Genomic DNA, 20,627 nt, shown 5'->3' on the forward strand with positions numbered 1-20,627 from the left:
GGGTCCCCCACAGGCCAAGAATAAGCCTTTAAATGTACAGCTTTCCATGTTATGAACGAAATCTATCATTGAAGGGGTAAAGTGGCTAGAAGTAGGGTCATATAGTGATTTTGAACAAACATGTAACCTAAAGGTATTAAAATAGGGAGGTTACAGTTTGCTCTTAAATAAGAGAAAATTCATAGCTATGCAAATGAATATCTGTGTCCTTAGGCTGATACTTAGGAAAAAGTCTGAGATCATAGTGGAGGAAGACTTGGGTTTATTTGAAAATCAAGGTGAACAAAGGCTTAGAGTTCATTTTGAGGCAGTAGAGACCTCTGGAAGCACTAAAAGGCAAGGAGTAACATGAACAAAGTTTTGGTCTGGAAAATGGTTACCAAAAAAGGGCAAGCAGAAAGGAAAAAAAAGTATGTGATGCCAATTTTCTAGGCAAAAAGGAGGGGAACTACCACAGGTGCAGACAGGTTCCATACAGATTGAGCCCCAAGTCCTAGTAGAGGATGACCCAGTGAAACCAAGAATTGGGGGATGGCCCTACTTTGCAGGATGTAAATCTGAAGGAGGCCTACAAAGGAAGCTAGAAGGCTTCTTCGGTGTTAGACCATCTGGCCTTTAATGAAGTTTGGATTAGATATCTGGGTTTGCCACTTGATAGCCAACAGATAAATTATGGTCAAGGAGCAGGCCAGCCAGTAAACCTAACTACGCCAACTAAAACAAAAGCCAGAATTGGGGATGCCACAGAACCCCAAAGGAGTAACATGGTCGAGGCTCTCAGGTGTACTGGCAGGTGGCATAGGTTGGCACGGCTTCTAAGCAGTGGAACTGGCGAAGAATCTACCCAGGCCTTAACTAGTGAGTCAAATTGCACCAGTATGCCAGGCCACTGAGTTACAGGTGTTACCACTTCCAAGCAGCATGGGAGCAGCAACTTGGCACTGATGAGTTTGGAGGCTCTTTTGAGACTGTATATCATCAACAGATATGAGAACATGCCGCATAAATTCAATCAGCTGTGGTGCCCATTCTACTCAGTGTATCCCAGTGTCCTGGAGATGTGATGGTGAAAATGATTGTGACAGTGGAGAAGATGAAGAAAACTGTGGTAAGAAGATCAGTGTTGAGTGGCTTATCCCAAAGACCCCTTTTCTCAAAGAAGGGTGGGCAGGGGAAGCTACCTTAAGCATAAAGACGCAGTTACGTTGACTCGCTTTTCAGTGACTTCGCTATCTGCTCAACTACTTGTCTTTCATAACTGCCCTAGAAGTCTGAAAGAAGTGCACAGGGTAAATGGCCATTGCTTGCTCTTGTGTTTTTTCTAGGCAAACACAAATAAGAAGGTAAGTCATTCAAGGCCTTTAACACTTAGAAGTAGCTCAGTAAAGCACCAGTGGTGTGGACTTTTATCTTTTTTAGGCTTTCCTCTCTTTGGCTCAATAAAACTAAAAGGGGACTATTCCTAGGTCTAAATTGGATCTACTTATTGGAATGGATAAATTACTTGAGCATCATATAAGCATTTCCTAGTCCCAAATCTGATTCTATTTTAACCCTTCCAAAAGTTAATTAACATCATGCTAGCAGGTACCCAAAGAAAACTACCCAACTGGTGGTAGCTTTGTCTCCTGTCACAGTTCCTACCTGTAAAAGCCAACTCTGTTTCTTATCCTATCATGCTTCTATTCTTGGAAAATGTGTAATAAAAGCTACATGTTAAAGGTGAGGCCCTGGGAAAATCTCTAGGTTGAACAAACATTGCTTTCAGTGCTCTTTCAAGCTACCGCCCGTTTTATAGGGCTTCTACAAATACAGCTTCCGAGTCTGACAAGCACGGGCCTCCTGATGCGGCAGTGTACGTGTGAACTGAGGGCACCTGCAGTTGGAACAACAGTCTTGTGTGTAGAAGTCACCTTCTGAGTTCAATACCACTGCACCTAGTCCAATGAGTTTTGCCATTTAATCCTAGAATCGAGCTTTATGCATGTATTAGTAAGCCCTGGAGCTGCCAAGTGTTTCCCTCTTAAATGTAGACTTTGCTTCCCAAGAGAGTCGTGGTCTCTACCCTAATTACCACCAAATTGTGACTTTAATTCATTTGGCTAGTGTTTGAGTCAAAGTAGAAACTGGCTACTCTGACGAGCTTATCATTATTAGCATACCTGGCTGCTACATTGCGACTGCAGCCCTAGAAGTGATTTCTAAAACTTTTAGGTATTTAAGACCTGTTATTCCTGATTCATCAAAAGAGAGAGAACTATGTATGGTGTTATAATGGCTTCTTTTTGATGATAGTGTCATAATGCTTATTATGAATATATATTTACCTGAATCCCTGATGCGTGTTAGTCTCAGTTAATGATGTGGCCCTGGCCTGATAAGCAGTGTGTCCATTTAAAGATAACTCAGTCTCTGCCTTCCAGAATGAAATCCCTTGTTACAGTTTAAGTTATTGATCACGGTCCCTGTAAGAGTCCATTGTGGTTCTCATCTCAAATTAATTTATAGTCTCAACTCTTTTCTTGGTCCTTTATTTCTGTTCTTTTTCCCTTGTCCCTGCATCTTTTATATGGTGAGACTGTTTCCTAGAATTTGAGGAAACTTGGAGATTGATATAATTCCACTGTAGCTTTTAAGTGACGCTAGAAGGCTAGGATCCATCATCCAAGATCTGCAGGTTAGATTTTGGGACAAGAATCTTGAAAGGACCAGACCACTTTCAATGGGGCATCCTCTCTCTCAATAGGCAACATAACGTGTAGCTCTGATGAGTTCACTTGCTCCAGTGGCCGCTGCATCTCCAGGAATTTTGTATGCAACGGCCAGGATGACTGCAACGATGGCAGCGATGAGCTGGACTGTGCCCCACCGTCCTGTGGCGCCCACGAGTTCCAGTGCAGCACCTCCTCCTGCATCCCCCTCAGCTGGGTGTGCGACAACGACGCGGACTGCTCGGACCAGTCTGATGAGTCCCTAGAGCAGTGTGGCCGCCAGCCAGTGATACACAGCAAGTGCACAGGCAGCGAGGTCCAGTGCAGCTCTGGCGAGTGCATCCACAAGAAGTGGCGCTGTGACGGGGATCCTGACTGCAAGGACGGCAGCGATGAGATCAACTGTCGTAAGTAGCTTTCTCATCAGGACGGCGGGGTCGGTTCTCTTCCGTGTGCCAAGTGGGGACCGTTTGGCTGGCTTCATTCCGCGGTGTTCCCTCCCTCTGTAGCTTCTCAGACCTGCCAGCCTGACCAATTTGAGTGTGAGGATGGGAGCTGCATCCATGGCAGCAGGCAGTGTAACGGTATCCGAGACTGTGTGGATGGTTCTGATGAAGTCAACTGCAAAAACGGTAAGGGTCTCTTCTTGTGGGTTAGTCAAGGGGCTGCTCTGATCAGACCCACTGAGGGAATCTCTCTTTGTAGACAATCAGTGCTTGGGCCCCGGAAAATTCAAGTGCAGAAACGGAGAATGCATAGATATCAGTAAAGTGTGTAACCGGGTGCAGGACTGCGAGGATTGGAGTGACGAGCCCTTGAAAGACTGTCGTAAGTGAAGGGGTTGCTTGAGGACAGAGTGGGGAAGGTTACTTACATCCAGCATAGCTAATGCTGTTTGGACCCGGCAGAGTGTCTGCTTATACTACTGTCAGTGAACTCAGTTCAATGGTTGGACTCGAGTGAATTTTTATGACTTAAAAGCCCAAGCAGTGACACAGTAGTTCATAATTTATCTCCTTAAAGATAACTGATCAGTAAGAGAGAAACTTGACCAAATACTGCTTAACCAATTGGTAACTGGCCAAGGAGATTGGGTCTATTATTTCCCCCAGCATACTCTAACATGTCTATAAGACAAATTATTAGCTCGTGGAAAAATCGTAAGTTATCGAGCTAGATAAGTTGTCACTGATAGCCTGAATTTTAAATGTTTATAGGACAAATATCAATTTGGAATAATTCATCAAGTAACTCTGCTACATTTTTATTTCAGGCGTAAATGAATGCTTGGTTAATAATGGTGGGTGTTCCCATATCTGCAAAGATCTGATTATAGGCTACGAATGTGACTGTGCAGCTGGGTTTGAACTAATAGACAGGAAAACCTGCGGAGGTGAGTCAAAGAAGAGCACCTACACCCTGGGGGTGATGGGAAAGGACAGCATATCTCTGTCAGTTATCTCGCAACAGCAAGACTAATTCTAATTTCCCTCCTAGATATTGACGAATGCCAAAATCCAGGAATCTGCAGTCAAATTTGTATCAACTTAAAAGGCGGTTACAAGTGTGAATGTAGTCGTGGCTATCAAATGGATCTTGCCACAGGCGTGTGCAAAGCAGTAGGTAAATGGACTTGGACTGGTGTTGCTGTGGGACCTTTATGAGTAAGAGCTTATGAAAGGTCCAGCCAGTGGCTACAACAGTCAAGCTAAATATGAAACTAAAATAGTACTTGAGAGCCGGGCTACAAACTCACAGTTGCAATATCATAGGTTAAACACCAGATCACTTTCCCAGATGTCTACCTTGGTCATTTCCTTTTGCCTATGATACCATGAATCCCTACCAGGTTTGCTTACTTTCTGCTTCCAAAACTTGAGTACAATTCAAAGAAGTAACTTATTCATCAACCGCCCTATTGTTGAATGCTGTGACCCCAGAACTGTCTTCTTAAAAAGTGGGGAGCCGTTGCAGGTCCCAGGGGCACGGACTCTGGCAGAAGTAGCCCTGAGGGGTTCAGCCGTGCCTTCACTTTCTCAGTACTCCTCATTTGGGAGGAGGTCACTTAGAAGGACCTTGCCTTCTGACAGCAAAACTGAATAAACTTGACTCCTGTCTTGCAGGCAAAGAGCCAAGTCTGATCTTCACTAACCGAAGAGACATCAGGAAGGTTGGCTTAGAGAGGAAAGAATACATCCAACTAGTTGAACAGCTAAGAAACACTGTGGCCCTCGATGCTGACGTTGCTGCTCAGAAACTATTCTGGGCTGATCTGAGCCAAAAGGCCATCTTCAGGTAACTTTCAGTGCCATTCTTGGGGTCTTGGCCTACAAGTCATTGTCACTTGGCCTTTGGGAAGGCTTGGAGGAATTTCTCTTGTATTTAGCTCCAATCTAACATCTAACTAGCTGGGAATAGTAAATCTAAAACACTGATGCTTTAGTTTTTAAATTGCGGTCAGTTCCTCATTAGAAACTGACAGTTGCCTATGAAGTAAAAGATGGCTATAGCTATAAGATTATGACAGGTGACATCTTAATTTCTCCTATTTTCTCCCCTTTCTCTAGAGTGAATTGAGAACTGTTTATAGTTGCTACAAATAAAAATGGTAGTGCAGCTTTTTCTTAATGGGAACTATAGAAACTCAGATGATGGCTTCACTTAGAAGTGTATCGTTCTTGCACATAGAACACATACCAGCAACTAGATAACCTACATTATTGTGAACTTAGTATCAGTAAGCAGCACCATTAAATAATTTGAGTGGTGAGTTCTGGGGTTACGAGAGTTCTTGCTGAACAAAGTTGTTGACCATTTTGTAAGCAGGACGTCCATCCTCCAGGCTCTGATGGTGGCAAACTCTTAAATTTCTTGTGACCTATTCTATTTCAGTGCCTCAATTGATGACAAGGTTGGTACACATGTTAAAATGATCGACAATGTCTATAATCCTGCAGCCATTGCTGTTGATTGGGTGTACAAGACCCTCTACTGGACTGATGCGGCTTCTAAGACTATTTCAGTAGCTACCCTGGATGGGACCAAGAGGAAGTTCCTGTTTAACTCGGACTTGCGTGAGCCGGCCTCCATAGCGGTGGACCCGTTGTCTGGGTTTGTATTCTGTGTTTTTCATCACGTAGCCTTTTGGATGCTGTCTGTGTAGGCCAGGAGCTTTCCTCGTGCCTGAAGTAGAACTGAAATACCAAGACTTATCAGCTGCCTACAGCAAAGAATTGTCCAGTTCAAGATGTGAGGGATGCCACAGTTGAGCAACCCTGGGAGGGCCTCATCCATCGGACAGGCCCTCCTGGGGCCGTGTGACTGGTTGACATTACGGAAACAACGCTTCTGATGTGATAGCCACCAAAAGGTGTATTTGAACCCTTATATGACCACCCAACTTCTACACAAGTGATTTCCAAGTTTTGTCTGAATTCTTTGTCAGGTTAGCTCTGGATGATCCAACCTAAGTAGTAGGATTAAGTTGTGAGGATTTTGGTAACCACATTATCTCAAGGCTTTCATGTAAAGTGCAAGTTTTCTGAAAGTCCAGTTGAAATCAACAGACCTCTCTAGAAACATTTCACTGAGGGGTTTCCTAAATTGCCACTAAATAACATTAAAAAGCAGCTTAGGAAGCTGAGGCTGCAAAAATCACAATTGACCCCCATGCAGCCTCACTAGCACATAGTCAGCTACTGCTACTATAAAACTTAACAGAAATGTATCTTCATTCCTCTGGAAGAACTAGCTTTCATAAATGAAATATATAACCTGTGACTTTGGGCCGAAATTTAAATGTCAGACTTATATAGATTAATATAGTTAATGAGCTTGTAGATTCTTAGTGTCAACTTTTGTTTACCCAGGACATAATTTAAGTCTAACCCTTAAGTCTTACTATTTGTCTAAATCATTCCCTAGAGTTTTCTGTTCATTCTTTGCATGTTTGTCTTAAGCTACAACTTTGTAAGTTCTAAACCACTGAGGCTCATTTCTAATTTGATTCTTCCCAGCTTTGTTTACTGGTCAGACTGGGGTGAACCAGCTAAAATAGAAAAAGCAGGAATGAATGGATATGATAGATGGCCGCTGGTGACAGAGGACATCCAATGGCCTAACGGAATTACACTTGGTATGTATGTTCTCTCTTCCTTGACCATATTCAGCTGTCTTCAGAGTTTTAACTTATCTTGATAGTTAATTGTGGACTACAGCAGACAACTCTTATAGTTCCTTCTGTAGCAGGAATTTCAGATGAGAACAACTGAGTAATTACATGCTCTATAATTACTGTCCTTTTGGGCCTGATGTGTGACACAAACTCAGTGAACTTTAGCCCTTGGGAACTTTTACCCTAAATACTCCTGGAACAGGTGCCTTAGCATTTCCTGAACTGCAGGCTTAAAACAGTTTTCTTCTGGCTCATGAGGGGAGAACAACAAAATGCTAGCCTCTTTTAATACTTCTATCGTGTGACTAACGTTTCTTCAGTCAGTTATTTGAGAATCTTAGGTACTCCCGTTAGTCCCCCCAGATGAATGAGGGTACAGATTCTGCGTGCTGCGTCACAAGATTTGTGGGATCTTATTAAGAAACCCTGCTGGAGAAGGAACTATGAACATAGAATATTGAATTCCTTCGATATTTTAAATGGAAGCCAGAGCAATACTAACTTACATACAATGAAATTCTTTTCCTCCCCAGACCTTATAAAGAGCCGTCTCTATTGGCTTGATTCCAAATTGCACATGTTATCCAGTGTGGACTTGAACGGCCAAGATCGAAGGGTCGTGCTCAAGTCTCTGGAGTTCCTAGCTCATCCTCTCGCGCTAACGATTTTTGAGGTAAGACGCATGCCTCACATCTAAGTGTATACCTTTGAGTTACTGTAGCACCTTGGGGAAAAAGAATGGGCATGCGGGGGAGGGCAGAGGAGCAGGACTTCAGAAACTGCTTTCTTTTAAAACCTGGAACAAGTCAGATACTGATTCTGTGCAACACTTTAAGAAATCTTGGTTTCTAGTTTAGTTTTACATCCAGTGTCCCAGAGAGCCTTCAATAAACTTGGTCTGTTAAAATTGCCAGGAAATAATGACGACCTTAGTTAGTGACCTGTGTTAATCCTAAGTGTACCTGTTAATTTGGGGGTTCCGTTTCAGGACCGTGTCTTCTGGATAGATGGGGAAAATGAAGCAGTCTATGGTGCTAATAAGTTCACTGGGTCGGAGCTGGCCACCCTAGTTAACAACCTTAACGATGCCCAGGACATCATTGTCTATCATGAACTTGTCCAGCCAGCAGGTAACACGGGGAAGCAGCATGACGCAGTACCTGCTGGGTATCAGTAGCTCTTTAGCGACTCAACTTGCTCTAAAATGGATCGTTTCCCTCCTGTACTCTCCCTCAAACACTTCAAACCTGGTGTTTGGTATTATTTCTGACTTCCTAGTGAAAGAGCGTCAGAACTTTAGCTCTCATCTTCCCTCCCAAATCTCCATGTTCAGTCTTTTATCTCAGTGTTTCCCATACCCCTTGGCCTTCATTCCTTCTTACCAAGACTATTGCACTAGCCTCCAAAGTAGCCACAAACTTTCCCTTCCTCCACCCCTCACTCCCCGCCATGACACAACTAGGATTGTGTAGACCCTCAAACACATCTGGTTATATCGCCTCCTGCTCAAAATACTTGACTGGTTCTAGCTAAATGAAACCCTTAACATTCAAACTAAAAACTTGTTTGCACAGCAACAGTAATCATCAACAAAATGCAAAGACAGCCTACTGAGTGGGAGAAGATGTTCGCAAATGATACATCCAATAAGGCGTGAATATCTAAAATATATAAAGAACTCAACATCAAAAATACAAACAATCCAATTAAAAATGGGCAGAGGACCTGAATAGGCATTTTTTCCCAAGATGACATACAGGTGGCCAACAGACTAATGAAAAGATGCTCAACAAGACTAATCATCAGGCAAATGCAAATCAAAACCACAATGAGCTATCACCTCACACCTGTCAGAATGGCCATCATCACTAAATCAACAAATAACAAGTATTGGTGAGGATGTGGATAAAAGGGAAACCCTTGTGCACTGTTGGCGGGATTGCAACCACTATGGAAAACAATATGGAGGTTCTTCAGAAAATTAAAAACAGAACTACCACATGACCCAGCAATTTCACCGCTGGGTATTCATCTGAAGAAATCCAAAACACTAATTTGAAAATATATATGCATCTCTATGTCCATTACAGCATTATTTACAATAGCCAAGATATGGAAGCAACCTAAGTGCCCATCGAGAGATGACTAGATAAGGAAGTGGTACAAACATACAGTGGAGTATTACTCGGCCATAAAAAGAATGAAATCTTACCACTTGTTACAACATGGATGGTATTATGCTAAGTGAAATAAGTCAGACAGAGAAAGACAAATACTGCATGATTTCACTTATATGTGGAATCGGGGGAAAAAATGAACAAATACAACAGAAACAGACCCATAAATATAGAGAACAAGCTGATGGTTGCCAAAGGGGTGGGGGGTGGGAATAAAAAAAAAAATTTTAAGTCTATCATGTGACAGGTACAGTTCTAGGCCCTAGACATATAAAGTTGAAAAAGACAGCTTTAGAATCCAAAGCATAGAATGCTCACATTTAGCTTTTCAAGGGACCCTGAAGCACATTCATTAAAAAAGAAAACATAGGAGTAAATCTTCATTACTTTGGATTAAAGAGTGGTTTCTATTATATGACATCAAAAGTGCATGACAGAAGAAATAAATTGAACTACATCAGAATTTAAAAAAAAACTTTTGTGATTCAAAGTATTCTATCAAAAAAGTGAAAGGGCAACCCAAGAATGGGAGAAAATATTTGCAAATCATAAAGCCGATGAGTCTGTTATCTAGAGTATATAAAGGACTCTTACAACTCAAATATAAATAAATACACACACACACATACACATCCCAATTAAAAATGGGTAAATGATTCAAATAGACATTTTTCCAAAGAACCGCTACATGTCCAATAAGTACACGAAGAGGCTCATATCCTTCAGTCATTTGGGAAATACAATGACTAAGCCACAATGAGATACACTTGACAAATTTTAAGGGCATATTGCTAAAGGAAAGAACAGTTTGAAAAGACCACATACTGTGTAACTCCGTTTATATGACAGTTTGGAAAAGGGATAACTAGAGACAGTAAACAGATTAGTGGTTACCAGGGGCTTGAAAGAGGAAGGCTGGCTAGGTGAAGGGAAAACAGGGGGCAGGGAGGGGGGTATATGTACGTAAATAAATAAAACCCTTAAACCTCCCTATAGCTGGGTTCCTTCCACTTTGTGGGGATAAGACAAAGCCAGGAGAACACACTTATCCCCGTCCTCTGAGCCTTCTCTATAAGCTTTGGACCAATGAGTGCCACTTCTGGTCACTCACCTCTCTTCTCTGCCTGCCTGCCTCCTAACCACCCATCTGTTTAAGGCGTAACTCTTATTCTACTACTTCCAAGAAATTCCTTTGGATCTGTGGTGTCCTTAGAGCATGCTGCCTGTACCCTTATATTTATTCTTCACTGGTATTGGTTTAACTTGAAGGTGTGACAGAGTAGATAAGTTTAAGCTCCTTGGGGACAAGGACTCATGTCTTCAGCATCTGAAACAGGCTTTATGAATGTAGCAGGCACTGGCACAGCTGTTTTAAAGGACTTTTGTTTCTGACCAGGGAAAAACTGGTGTGAAGAAAACGTGGAGAATGGAGGATGTGAGTACCTGTGCCTGCCAGCGCCGCAGATTAGTGACCACTCTCCGAAATACACCTGTTCCTGTCCCGACGGGTACAATCTACAGGGAAATGGCCGTGAGTGCCAAAGTAAGGATTTTTACTTTTCAGCCACAAGTGGGACATACAACAAGCACTAGAATAAGACACTAGCTATAAAAACTAGTCTGGATTTTAGGAATTCTGTTTTAATGAACTCTTGGAATAGCTTTGAGAACATACCTGCTACTGTTACATGCCAGGTGTCCATGTCATTACTTCAGAATTGACTTTTAACTCATTTCAACATTAGATGAGTCTATAGATGACATTTTAGTCAAAGCGCCAGTCTGCCTCATACTGATTTATAACAATTAGTCCCATAACAGCACTGCGCTAGCCAACTTGCCGAGAATTAAACAAAGTCTTAGCATTTTCCTCCAAATAGAGAAGCCTCAAATTATGCTTAAAGAAGTCCATGGTTACAGGAAAGCTCGTGGCCCCAGTGGGTGACACCATCTTAAACTCACATTTAAATCAAACGTGCATTTTAGTCTTGTTCTTAGCTTTTGAGTAACTGGCAAATTAAATTTACATGTGAGCAAGGAACTCATTGTGAGGTTTTTCTTAGCTTAATCCTGAGTCCCTGCCGGGACTAGCTAATTTGCTGAGCAGGTAGTTGCAAAAGAATCTGGCAGTAATACTAGGAAGCCTGGTAATCTGTTTTCGAGAGCATTTCTTGTAAGTTCCAGGAGCTTGGGACATTGCTTAGAGGGGTCATTAAGTGTGGCTGTGTGTCTTTTTGAATTCTCAAATTTCAAATGCTGACTCTTCTTCCTAGAATCCCATGTGTCACTGGTTTTGCCCGCACACTGCTGTTTCTCCCAGTTTTGACACATCCACCACGTAGCTTAGTTCAGTAGTGGTTTTGTCTGTGTCTCGTGGTGTTAAAATAATCTCTCGCATGGTTTGTCTGGACCAAACAGCTAGCCACTCTGGAACCTTGGCATTAACCAGGTTCTTGGTTTCTATAATTCAGGTACTGCAACTACTGTGACTCACAGTGAGACAAAAGATACCAACACAACAGAAATTTCACCAACTAGTGGACTAGTTCCTGGAGGTATTGGGTTCAGTGCTGCACACTGTTAATCTCAACTAACAGCCACACGCTTTGTATCTATTGCTTAAATAATCACTGCAGCCTTTAACTACTAGCTCTGCCCGTTGGTAACCTACATTTGAACTCCAATGACATAGAACCTGCAAATCGTAGCCTGACCTGACTTATTAAGGTCTCTGTTAGAGAAGTGTTAGTGAAATGGCTCTTACAGCGTGTGACTCTCAAATACTTGTGACCAGTTGTTCCTGGTCTACAGTTGTAGTAGATATTGAACACTAATGGTGGGTCCAAGGGCATGAGGCTCTCTACCATCGGTGTTCATTTCTAAGTCTGAATTGAGATCCTTCTACACTGATGCTTTTTGTTCCCCTCTAGGGATCAATGTGACCACAGCAGTATCGGAGGTCAGTGTTCCCCCAAAAGGGACTTCTGCTGCCTGGGCCATCCTTCCCCTCTGTAAGTAGATTTCCTCCATGTGGGTCTGATGAACTTCTTAGACACCAGATGGGCATTTATAGTTCATCTCAAGACACCCGTCCCATGGTCCCTTGTACTCTCATAGCACTTGTGACACTGAATTACATTTGCTCCCTCCCCAACACAGCACAGAGGTGAGAGTCCATACCCTTCTCTTCAGTGGTATCCTTCGCACCGTGACTGGCAGTGATAAGTGTTCAACTGTTACATGAAAGGTGCTTACTGCTTTCTACTTCAGAGTTCTTAGTCTGGCTTATCCCCTTTCACAGTAAGTCCCTTTAAGTAAAGAACACAGTTCTATCACCTTTGAAATATATACGCTTCATACAGAGGAGATACACAATGCTTACATGCTTTCTTGAGGACATATAGGACTTGCAGAAGGTAAATTAAAAATAGGTAAGAATTTTCAAACCCAGGGAGACGAACCTCTAAAACTACTACTGGGCATGTGAATTCTAAGGCACTGTGCTATAATGGACTCTTTAGCCTACATGACTGGATTCCAAGCTTAACTAACACGCCAGGAAGACCATTTGAAGAGCTCTCCAGAAGCTTCTGCCATTTTTAATTCAGTCAGCCTGGGGAGGGGCCCAGAACTTTACACTTACCCCGATGGATGTGTGGAGCTCAGCTCCAGCCTATAGCGTAACACCCACTGACCTGAACTTGTTTCAAGCTCCTGGCTCATTTATATTCTAACTTCTCATTATCCCAGCTTCATCAAGCATGAAACTTTTATGAATGTCAGTTATCATGGAGTCACGAAGATGATTTTTCTCTGTGTTTTGAGACTAGACTTTGCTTAGTTGCCTTCTTTTTTCAGTGCTCTTAGTAATGGCAGCAGTAGGTGGCTACTTGATGTGGCGGAACTGGCAACACAAGAACATGAAAAGCATGAACTTTGACAATCCTGTGTACTTGAAGACCACTGAAGAGGACCTGTCAATCGACATCGGTAGACACAGTGCTTCTGTTGGACACACGTACCCAGCAGTAAGTCAGCTTTATGTGTTTATACACCATGGCTTGCAGTAAGATTTTGAGACAGGGACCACTAACTCAAGCTATGGCTGCTGGGATAGGAAGCGCCATTAGGATCGCGGAGCTACCACATACTTTATCTGCTCCCTGGAGATTAGACAGTCTAACCTGTTAGAACATAAGGGAGTGGTTGATAAGCATCTGCCCCATACAGAATGACAAACAAGGCAACTTAAGGTCATCTCTATACTATGAGATATTTTTAGTTCTAGAGACTACATGAAACATTTGCATGAACCAACTAGCTCCTTTCTGAACTGTTCAATCAGTTGCCTACTGGATACTAAAAGTAAATTAGCATATCATATATTCATTTAACACCAGTGAATTGAGCAAGATTCTTTGGGCCAAATTTACTAAGTGCTTGAAAGTGTCCTATCCCACCTTGTAAAGCCAACTTTTCTACCAGCTGAAGAGTCAGTCATTCTTTAGTTGAAACCCAAATGGAGTATTTGGCCTTCACTTAGGGAATGGCCTGAACTAAACACGTGATGAGCACTCCCTCTCAAGCTCTCTGCTGAAACAAAGCATAGTGGCCAGTCCTCGGCACACATGCGTCTTTCCATATTTTCTCCAAGACTTAAGATCATTAAGTAGAACAGGCAGGACCAGTCATACTGTTTCCTCTCTCTTCCAAGTATACACAGTTGAATTCAAGTTAAAATGCATTAGTGACACAACTATGTGACTTCATGAAGAACCTGTTTTGGATCTGACTTCCCTTCCATGCCACCTTTGATCTCTGAATGACTGACTCAAAAGCAAGGTCCACGTTAGAGACTGGAGTTGCTGCCAGTGAATGATCACTAACTCCATACTTTTTCTTCTCCACAGATATCAGTTGTAAGCACAGACGATGACCTAGCTTGATTCTGAGACAAGTTTTGACATTTGAGGTCTAAACCAATAATATCCCAGTCTGGAATGGTAACCGAGCCAGCAGCTGAAGTCTCTTCCTCCAGCCTGGAAGAACATCAAGATATCTTTGCGTGGATCAAGCTTGTGTACTTGACCATTTTTATATGACTTTCATAAATATTCCTGTCCACATTCTACTTCAGCTTTGGATGTGGTTACCAAGTATCTGTAACCCTTAAATTCCTAGACAGTATTGCCACCTCTGGCCAAATATGCACTTTCCCTAGAAAGCCATATTCCAGCAATTAAACTTGTGCTATAGTGTATACCACCTGTACATACATTGTATAGGCCATCTGTAAATATCCCAGAGAACAATCACTATTCTTAAGCACTTTGAAAATATTTCTATGTAAATTATTGTAAACTTTTTCAATGGTTGGGACAATGGCAATAGGATAAAACGGGTTACTAAGATGAAATTGCCAAAAAATTTGTAAACTAATTTTGTACGTATGAATGGAATCTCTGACCTCAATGGAGGTTTGCAAAGACCGAGTGTTCAAACTACTGTAATTTTTTTTCAAATGCTAAAAAAATTAAACCAAGCAGCTTAACCATGGTTTGTGTCTATTCCTCTATGAAAAACTATAAACAGCCTAAGTAGTATCAAATGTTCTAACTAAACATATAAGCTACAGATCTTGATGTTGTATAACGAAGCCTATAATTTGAGTAGTTTTTCTCATAACCAAGCACTAAAAGGACAAGGTACCACTTAATATTTGTTCCCTAGATATTTATTTTGCAAAAGGAGCTAGAGTAGCCTATAGCTAGAGTTCCTCTTGGTTAGGGGAAAGTTTCTCATTAATTTGTTTTCTGGTCTAGAAACATATGCTAAGGTTTCTGTCAATTCTGCTTCTTCATGCTTAAGTCTGTTTTCCATGTCCTATCATTATATATAGTGCAAGGACAAGTACCTTCTCAGGCATGAGAAAAGACTTTCATCTTTAAAAGTTTAGACATTTGACCGTGAAGGAATTTAGGGAGGATAACAAGCGTGCCATTCTTGAGCATTCTAACGCAGTGGCTCTCAGTGGGGTTGGGGTAAGCAACTGCATCACTTGGGAACTTGTTAGAAATGCAAATTCTCAGGCCCCATTCCAGACCAGCTGAATCAGAAACACTGGGGGCGGGGCCTGGGAATATGTGTGTTTCGCAAGCCCTTCAGGTGATGCTGAGATAAAGTTTTAAAACCACTGTCCTAACGTGACTTCATAAATAATCTACTATCTCCTAATTTTTCAGCCTGCCTGGCATAGGATGGATTCCTTCTAATGACAAGCTCTGAAACATTTAGTATGAAGAGCAGCTGAGGAATTGGGGTAGAAGAAAAAATAGCACAGGGCTTTTGTAAGTTTTCCATCAGATTAGCCATGAATTCCTTTCTCTAAAGACTCAGGATGCCAGCCAGCAAGGGGAGATAGCGGCTTGAAGCCTGGGAAGATGCTGTATGTCCACATCGAGGCGGGGAGTCAACTGCAGAAGGTGCAGTGAGTCCTCTGGGGATGAAACGACCAATGCAGTAGCAAAAGGATGGAGAGAAGTTGTTTTGAGTAGCTAACGGATCAGTGGATGACTCCTATTCCACTTGCACATGGAATATAAAGACGACGATTGACATCTTGCTTGTGGCTTAGGCAAAGAGCTCAGTAATCCTAGATGAATAAGTGGCTTCTGTCATCTTGTTTAATAGGTACCCTCTTGAGATTTTGCTCAAATGGATGAAAATGAAAGGACAGGTGTGGACCTTTTTTTTGTAGGAGGTGTAGAGATCAGACATATAGAAGGAAAAATCTGTGGTCATGAAGGCAGGCCTCTTCTGCTGTTCACCTGTCGCCTCTTCTTCAAATAGGCAGGACGTGGCCTGCTAACGTGAGGTGTCTGAAGTGCTTATTTGATTAGTAGGTTAGCATTCATCCTATCTGAACTCTGAAGGCCATTTGGTTGACTGGTACTTTGAACCTGCTGTAGTACAAAACCCACTGGTTTATGTTTTTCATTGAAGCAAAACAAAGTTTCTTCCTAGGAAACTTAAAGATACCAGTGTTTCCCCCATTATGAATATTACCTAGTATTAGTCAACTATGAGGCCCCAAGTCATTGTTCTTAAGAACAAAATCAGGCATTATTCTCCATTCTCTTCTCTTGTCCTGGTGAGGCCCTGGTGTGTTCCTTCAGATACTAGATCCCAATTTCCAACCTTCAAAGAGCCTAAAAGCTTTTCATTCTTTTACCTTGCCCTCCCCAATAAGTATCTAAGGACAGAAACTAACTGAAGAGAAACAAACTCATTTGAAGAAATAAAGTAACTGTATAGTTCTACTGAAATAAGAATAGTCATATGGCTGGTCAATTCGGTATGTAATAGCACTTCATGAGGGCCTCAGTATCCAAACTTTAAGAATCCTAGGTGAAACATTGGCATACGTTTGCTGTGTTTCTAGCGTTTACCGCACAAGATGAGAATTAAGAGGTAGTATTTCAAGCTTATCAAACTAAAGGAGGATGCTTGGAGTTAAATGAGCCTGTCACTCAAAGTCACTGAAAGTGGGTCCTCCAGAGACTTTGGGAATTGCTAAGATTGATGAATAAACAGATTTGTGGCCCCTGTAAAGAGAAATCCAGTCAAGTCCCTGACCATATTTTTAAGGTCCTTCGCAAGCTATTTGGTGAGAAATAGTCCCATGATCAACCAGTTCCCTTAAAACATCCTTATAGCTATTTTAAAGGCTTGGTATCACTTCCAAGCCTCTGATGTTCTATTCTTGATGGACACAAGGGGGAAAAAATGAGGCTCCCACTTGCTTTTGTTCCTTACATCGTTGGAAGTCAGATTGCCCTTCTCAAAAAATGAGAAACAGGCTTTCAATAGCAAAACTCTAGGGCATTTAATGGACTACCTCTTCAGTTAACAATTAGCAATGGGAGGCTTAACTAAAGCCTACCTTTTAATATCCTCATCTCCCACCAAAAGATTCTGGTGAGGTGTACTCCTGTTGCAGGCAGTCTAACTAGAGTGATTTCCTAGAATTCTTACCTAGTAAAGCAGTTTATTTTAAACCCAAATGGAAGCTAGAATCCTTGCTTTTAATGGTGGGGAAACTTGCCCAAAAAAAGTGTATACACTTTTGCCATATAACTTAGGCCCAAGAAGGAAGAATATGACCTGCTAATCTTGATCACTAAATTTGATCCCTTCAGTTTCAGAGTCAAATGTTCAGCCTGACTGTTTGGGAAAATTGAGAATTGTATGTCCCTATTTCAGCCAGGTCATGGATCCAAACTGTAGAAGTTCAGGAATTCATAAAAGTAGAAAAAGTCTTCAAAGGTATCTTCTTTCCAAATATAATGGGAATGATTATGAAGATTTTTTCCTCTCAAATCAAGCATGGATGCTTCCTAGCTCAAAATAGCTTCATGCGAAGGGTCACCAGCCTTCTTTGTACCTTCCTCATTCCTGTGTACTTTCACACATGAAACGCTGAGTGTGACTTAGCACTGAGGTCCTATATGTGACATCGGAGGGTCCATAGATAAGCTACTAAGAGATGACAGTAATATCCCATCTCTCTATCGTGTCTTCCTGAATCTGTTTAGCATTTTTGAGGCTGGCTCATCAGAGGAACGCAACAAAGTGGGACCACGCTGACAGTCCCCCATAAGTCACTTTCCACCCATGCTCACTGAGGCAGGAGTAAGACAGGTGGAGGGTAGGGGTGCAGGCTCTGCAGGTGACCCTGACACATCATAAACGTTTTTTTCTTCACTGTGCGTAAGGGAAAAGTTAGATTGGCAGTAAGGAGACTGACAGCACTGACCTCTGCACCAGCCTTGCGTGTGGTACCGGGGGCAAGTGACTAATCCCCTCTCTACACGGTGATGATGGGGCTGCCTTCTGTGACACGGTAATGATCACGTGAGAACACACATGAAGCGCTCGGCACAGCATCTGCCATTTAGTAGGTGTGAGGCAAATGTCACTGCTACACAGTACTCTCAGTAATATGCCTCCCTTTGTATTTACTGTGGCACAGTCTAGAAACTGATCAGTGACTTCACCAGTGACAGAGACAGGTAGCTTGACTCATTATTGAAGGTAATACACATCACACCTTGTCTCAAGGGCTTCCCACTACACCTGTCTGGTGAGATCTAAGTCTGAAATTCAAGTAGTGAGATTGCCTTTATATAGTTAAAAAGGCATGAAAGATTGCATGGTTTAAACCCAGAAACATAGAAATTCTGGTCCTGCCTCAACGTTTTGACTTAACCGCCTAAGACATGGAAACAAATATTTGGGGGCCTGCAGTCTGGATGGTGGCTGAAGCACTTTGAATCTCCCTGAGCTTCTTACCATATGCTTAATAATGTGCTAAATAAATGCTCTCATGTATTTTATTTGATCTTCACAACAACCCGAATCGGTATTATCTCCAATGTGAAAACTGAGGATACAGATAACATGTGACTCCAAACCCAACATACTGCCATCTCCTCTTAGAAAAGGAGGCAATGCTGGGCAAAGGTTAAGTTGGATGTCACATTGTGTGATTGCTGAGTCCCCTTCATGGCTGACCCTAAGATGCTTCAGCCTTTCCTCAGGTATCTCAGAGCCCTCAATGATTGGCTTCCAACATGGCAATGAACTAGAAGTACAAGGCTAGCATTACAACGTCAGGTCGGCACAGAGTAACATTGTTGGTTATGTGTCATGCCTACAAGATGCTAGAAGTCCCAGAATTATTTTCCTTTACCAGGTATGGGAGAAGAAGTAGATTACTGGATTGCAAAGTAGAAGATAAAGGTTCCCTAAAGGAATTTGTAGACATGCAACAGTATTCCTGTGTATAAAGACATTGGACAAAACAAGCTGTAATACAACAAATCTTAAATTTTAAGGCTCTCATAAGGAGAGACTGGCCCAGAAAGACAGGACGAACTGTGACTTGTGTCAGCTGAGTGATGACGCTGTAACTCCAAGACTTGATTGTAGGTATTTTGGAATCTACCCCTTGAAACCTGGGTAGTTCTCAGTTTACACACATGCACAGGAAATAAAGAATTCTTTGAACAAAACGACGGCTTTTGAAAAAACTACCTTGCCCTTTTTAAAATGTCACTTGACACTGAAATATGACTTAAGAGTATGTAATGCCTCAGGAGTCCAGAGCATACAATCAAATTATCACGCTCAGGATCTTCAGAACTCTAGAGGCACATGTTGGAATGCATCTAGCCCTACTGACCTGTACATAAACATTTTTTTCTTTTATTAATGAACTGTACATTTACCTTAAATAAAAGTTTATTTTTGAGATAATTGTTGCAAGCCTTTCCTTTTTTCTAGAGACCTTTATAAAAAGCTTTTACTCAGATCTTTCTCCTTTTCTCAGCTGAATCACTAAAGATAGCTTAGTGACCCCATTCTGGGAAACGACAAAGGCCACGCACGTCTGGACACATCAAGCTCAAAGAAGGAGAGATGTCCCCTTTCTTGCCGTACTTAGGAGCTGGTGCCTCACCATAGACAGCTACTATGTCGCCCCTTTCCACTCCCATGAAAGGAATGAAAAATCAAAGCTATTAGTACCAAGGAATGTTAGTCCAGAGCTTCCTCCCTGTCAGGTGCTAGCTGGAGAAAGGGAGCATGCCTCAGGGTGACAGGACAAGATGGGCCTTGACAAGCAAGTAAAATGATTTACATACTTTCCCCTCATTGGTGGTCTCTGCTGAAATTCACTTACCATAAGGCTAAGTCTTTGTGACTCTTAGAGATATTCCAAATGAATCTTTTTCCAAGCAATGGCCCCCAATTGTTTGATTACACTGGGTGCTAAATCTTGAAATTGGCTCAGGGAATCCAAAAACAGTGGGGGGAAATTGAGGGAAAGAAAAACTGTCAAACACACACTCAAACACACACACACACACACACACACACACACACACACACACAAACTATTTTAAAAGCTCAACAGTGAGTCCTTAATGAATTTAAGATTCACTTAATGAGTGAAATGTTGAATGTTCACAGCTTTGCAGTGAACTGGATTTAAGTTTGGATGTTTCCTCCACCACTTAACTAGCTGTGGCCACAGGTAAGTTGCTTACTATCAAGTTCTGTCCTCCTCTGAAAAATCTCAGCACCTACCTGTGTAGGGTTCTCATAAGAGAAAGGCAACACATATAAATTGCTTTACTCATATGATGCCTGCTATTTCCCTCTCTAGTGCCCAAAGATCATGATCAATTTTTTAAAAGTAGTTAAAATTCTTTACTTGAGTCCCTTTGGAGATGTGATTTTGGTCTGCACTCATATTAAATCCCATTTGCAAGTGTTACTTCTTAGGTCTCCCCTTGCAATGCTACCGTGTTTCCCTGAAAATAGGACCTAGCTGGACCATCAGCTCTAATGCGTCTTTTAGAGTAAAAATTAATATAAGACCCAGTCTTGTATTATATTAAAATATCATACATATTTTAATATATATATATATTATATATAAAATGTTTTAATGTAAGACTGGGTCTAATATAATATAACATAATACCCAGTCTTATATAAGAC

At 41.8% G+C, this 20,627-nt stretch overlaps 1 protein-coding gene across 4 annotated transcripts in view; it reads left to right on the forward strand.

Moving 5' to 3' along the window:
• Positions 1-14,618, forward strand: part of VLDLR (very low density lipoprotein receptor) — a 30,079-nt gene extending 15,461 nt beyond the window's left edge. The window contains exons 4-19 of one of the 4 annotated variants that reach the window (XM_019730045.3): positions 986-1,108; positions 2,747-3,118; positions 3,221-3,343; positions 3,417-3,539; positions 3,985-4,104; positions 4,209-4,334; positions 4,835-5,006; positions 5,604-5,822; positions 6,728-6,846; positions 7,419-7,558; positions 7,874-8,015; positions 10,459-10,605; positions 11,534-11,617; positions 11,993-12,073; positions 12,921-13,090; positions 13,973-14,618. In XM_019730045.3, coding sequence (XP_019585604.2) covers positions 986-1,108; positions 2,747-3,118; positions 3,221-3,343; positions 3,417-3,539; positions 3,985-4,104; positions 4,209-4,334; positions 4,835-5,006; positions 5,604-5,822; positions 6,728-6,846; positions 7,419-7,558; positions 7,874-8,015; positions 10,459-10,605; positions 11,534-11,617; positions 11,993-12,073; positions 12,921-13,090; positions 13,973-14,008 — 2,297 coding nt within the window. In that variant the 3' untranslated portion in view covers positions 14,009-14,618. The remainder of the gene's footprint in view (positions 1-985; positions 1,109-2,746; positions 3,119-3,220; positions 3,344-3,416; positions 3,540-3,984; positions 4,105-4,208; positions 4,335-4,834; positions 5,007-5,603; positions 5,823-6,727; positions 6,847-7,418; positions 7,559-7,873; positions 8,016-10,458; positions 10,606-11,533; positions 11,618-11,992; positions 12,074-12,920; positions 13,091-13,972) is intronic. The other 3 variants (XM_019730055.3, XM_019730066.3, XM_019730074.3) reach the window with 3 other exon arrangements.
• Positions 14,619-20,627: the final 6,009 nt, after the last annotated feature.

This window comes from Rhinolophus sinicus, chromosome 16, assembly GCF_057876585.1.
Source record: "Rhinolophus sinicus isolate RSI-liver-muscle chromosome 16, RSI-T2T, whole genome shotgun sequence".
Classification (NCBI taxonomy): Eukaryota; Metazoa; Chordata; class Mammalia; order Chiroptera; family Rhinolophidae; genus Rhinolophus; species Rhinolophus sinicus.